The sequence below is a fragment of the Leiobunum rupestre genome, chromosome 8 (assembly GCF_980474605.1).
Source record: "Leiobunum rupestre chromosome 8, qqLeiRupe1.1.hap1, whole genome shotgun sequence".
NCBI classification, from domain to species: Eukaryota; Metazoa; Arthropoda; class Arachnida; order Opiliones; family Sclerosomatidae; genus Leiobunum; species Leiobunum rupestre.
Genome location: NC_143391.1, coordinates 22,758,569 through 22,761,370, shown reverse-complemented (window position 1 = coordinate 22,761,370; position 2,802 = coordinate 22,758,569). Strand labels below are relative to the sequence as shown.

The following is a 2,802-nucleotide window of genomic DNA, read 5'->3' as shown; positions in this document are numbered from 1 at the left end:
ATTACATAAGCTTATCAGAAGCTCCCAAATTGTCTAATTTATCACGAGCCCGAAGTGGAAGTGGAAACATTATGGTGGCGATATCCTCAAATATGCATATTAAAAAGGATAGTTTACTTCGGCAAAATAATGACGGATTATCGAAAACTTATTATTTACTATAATTATAAACAATCACTACTTTGTAGAACGTCAATATTTGATACATATGAACGTGTTTGCCTCATATTCATGATTATCAACCTATAGCCTACTAATAATTATGCTGAAATAAGTATGCTATTTGTAGATGAAAAAAAAAAGCCAAATATTTCTTTGGGGGAATTCATGATAGGCTTATGATAAAAATCAATGCCATGTACAAGTATTATTTCGGCCTCATAAGCGAAAAACCACCGTCGACAAGAAGCGTCGTCCCTGTGATGAAAGACGCTTCTGAAGAAGCTAGAAACGCAATTGGTTGGGCCACTTCTTCAGCTAGACCTACTCGACCTAAGGCGTGTTTCGGTCCACCTGTTTTCCATACGTTAGCCTCGTCGTCATCCTTCAGACCCATGTTTAGGTACAAATCACTGTAAATATATCCAGGGTTCACCGAATTTACTCGAACTCCAGACGAACCCAACTGCAAAGCTGCAGTCCTGATAAAAAATATCAACCAAAATTTAACACCAAATTATAACTATTCAATTTAAATTAAATAGAATTACCTGGTTAGGTGATCTAACGCAGCCTTAGTTATAGAGTAAGCGCCAATGGTGGGAGCGCAGGTAGCAGAGACGACGCTAGATACATTCACAATATTCCCTTTAGTCTTCTGCAGATGCGGAACGCATAACTGGGTCATTCTCAAAACAGACCTCATATTGGTATTCATAACTTCGTCGTAGTCGCTTATCGGATCAGTCAAAATATCTGATATCTTCACGACACCTGCCGTAAATCAGCCCTGATTAAATATACGAATCAGATAACTCCCAAAAGAAAATTACCATGGTTATTGACTAAGATGTCCAATTTTCCAAAATGCGCCAGCGTATTATTAACAACTCTAACAGCATCTTCATCTTGAGTTAGATCACCGGGAACAAGGAGAACCTGATCCTTGGGCAAACCGGCTTTGAGACATTTAACTTCGGTATTGGCGAGTTTCTCGACTTTCCTCCCGTTGATGGCAACGGAGCAGCCTAAGGTCGCGAAATGGATAGCGGTCGCGGCGCCGATTCCCGACGAGCTACCCGTGATTAGCGCTACTTTTCCACTCAAATTTGGCATGTTTCTTCGACCAAACCTCTGGAACAAAATAAATACGAAAGAACAGAAATTAACACGAAATTAGCCTAGGGCTCTGAGGGGCGTTGTGTTCGGAAATTGAAATAAAAAATGAGAAGTTGATATTCTGTTTCGGTTGGCTAAAAAGCCTTATCATATGATTAATTAAATTTCGTGGGGAATACAGCGTAAATAGACAGGCGTGTAGGGAAAACTTTTAGCTGAGTGTAGACGTCAATTTATGGGGGACAATCTACATTCCTACAAGTTCTCACAAAACGTTTATGAAGGGTAGCATAATCTGTCTACTATCAATTTCTTTATACCAGTTAGATTAGTCGCGTATATAAATACACCGAGACGATTTTTTAAGTCACATGATATGTTTTACTCGTATAATTGTAGGTCAATTTATGGGGCCATCCAAAAATTACGTAACGCGGTAATTGCGGAATAACCATTGTTAAATGTTAGATATATCATAATTTTATACCGTAACCTTAATTATTAATTATTTTGAAAATCTCTATAGGCAATATTCGGTGAAGGACAGATAGCCAGTTTGTTTAGGTTTTCAAGTGCCCTTGGAAACTTAGCTTAAAGAGGAATTGTCACCAAAACCAGAATTTACGAGGTTTTATTACAGAATGATAGAAAATATATTAATGAAATTTTATAGATATTGGAAAGGTATTTAAAACGTTACGCTACTTTTTCCGCAACCTACATCAAACGGCTCCAAAAATTTCAGAAATCGCTGTTGAACCTACGTGCAGCGCCAAAAGATTGAAGCGGCAAAAATTTGAGAAAGGTCGGCGTGTAAAGCATTTTAAAAACACGATAAACTACAATCTACGAATATAACTCAGTTAAAAAGCCAAGGAGAATGTCGTAGCTGACGACAGTTCCGACCGAAAAACGATAAAATCGAGGAAAATAATATATCGTTCACGAGATGGCGCTGCACGTAGGTTCAACCAAGTGGTTCTGAGATTATCGAGTCGGGGGGGGGGGGGGATAAACCACGAAATTTGGTTGCTAATAATAAATCAAATCGGACGTCCTCTATCCATTTAAATGTATTTAACCAATTTTAGACTGGTGACAATTATCCTTTAACATTTGCGCGTTTGAGACTGGTTATGCGCTGGTGAGGGGATTTTCGCAACAAGCGATCGTTCACCCGCACAACTATCTTGAATATCGTCTACGCTGTTAGTTTCAAGTCTGTTCTACGCTACACATCTTTGAGACAGAGGGGCGTGGCGGTTAAGAGAGCGTCTCAGCGTCTCCATGATATCTAAGAATGTATTGATTTATACCCTAGTAACATATAATCACAAGAACTATGGAAAACTACGGAAAACTTAACCACAAGAAGTTTATAAATATGCCTCTGTATACAATTTCCATAGGAAAAATCAATGAGACCTTGTTTCACAAGAAACATATAATAAACAATAAGGGGACCCGAAATTAGAAAATTCTTATAATCCTTGTGCATTTGAAAAGTTTACTATGGAAACAAAA

General features: G+C 38.2%; 1 protein-coding gene across 1 annotated transcript; it reads right to left on the bottom strand.

Moving 5' to 3' along the window:
* Positions 1-279: 279 nt before the first annotated feature.
* Positions 280-1,456, bottom strand: LOC149932774 (uncharacterized). Its single transcript, XM_090155796.1, has 3 exons — positions 993-1,456; positions 711-933; positions 280-641 (listed from the first exon to the last, which is right to left on the bottom strand). The coding sequence occupies exons 1-3, from the start codon at positions 1,273-1,275 to the stop codon at positions 368-370; spliced, it is 780 nt and encodes a 259-aa protein (XP_090011922.1). The 5' UTR covers positions 1,276-1,456; the 3' UTR covers positions 280-367.
* Positions 1,457-2,802: the final 1,346 nt, after the last annotated feature.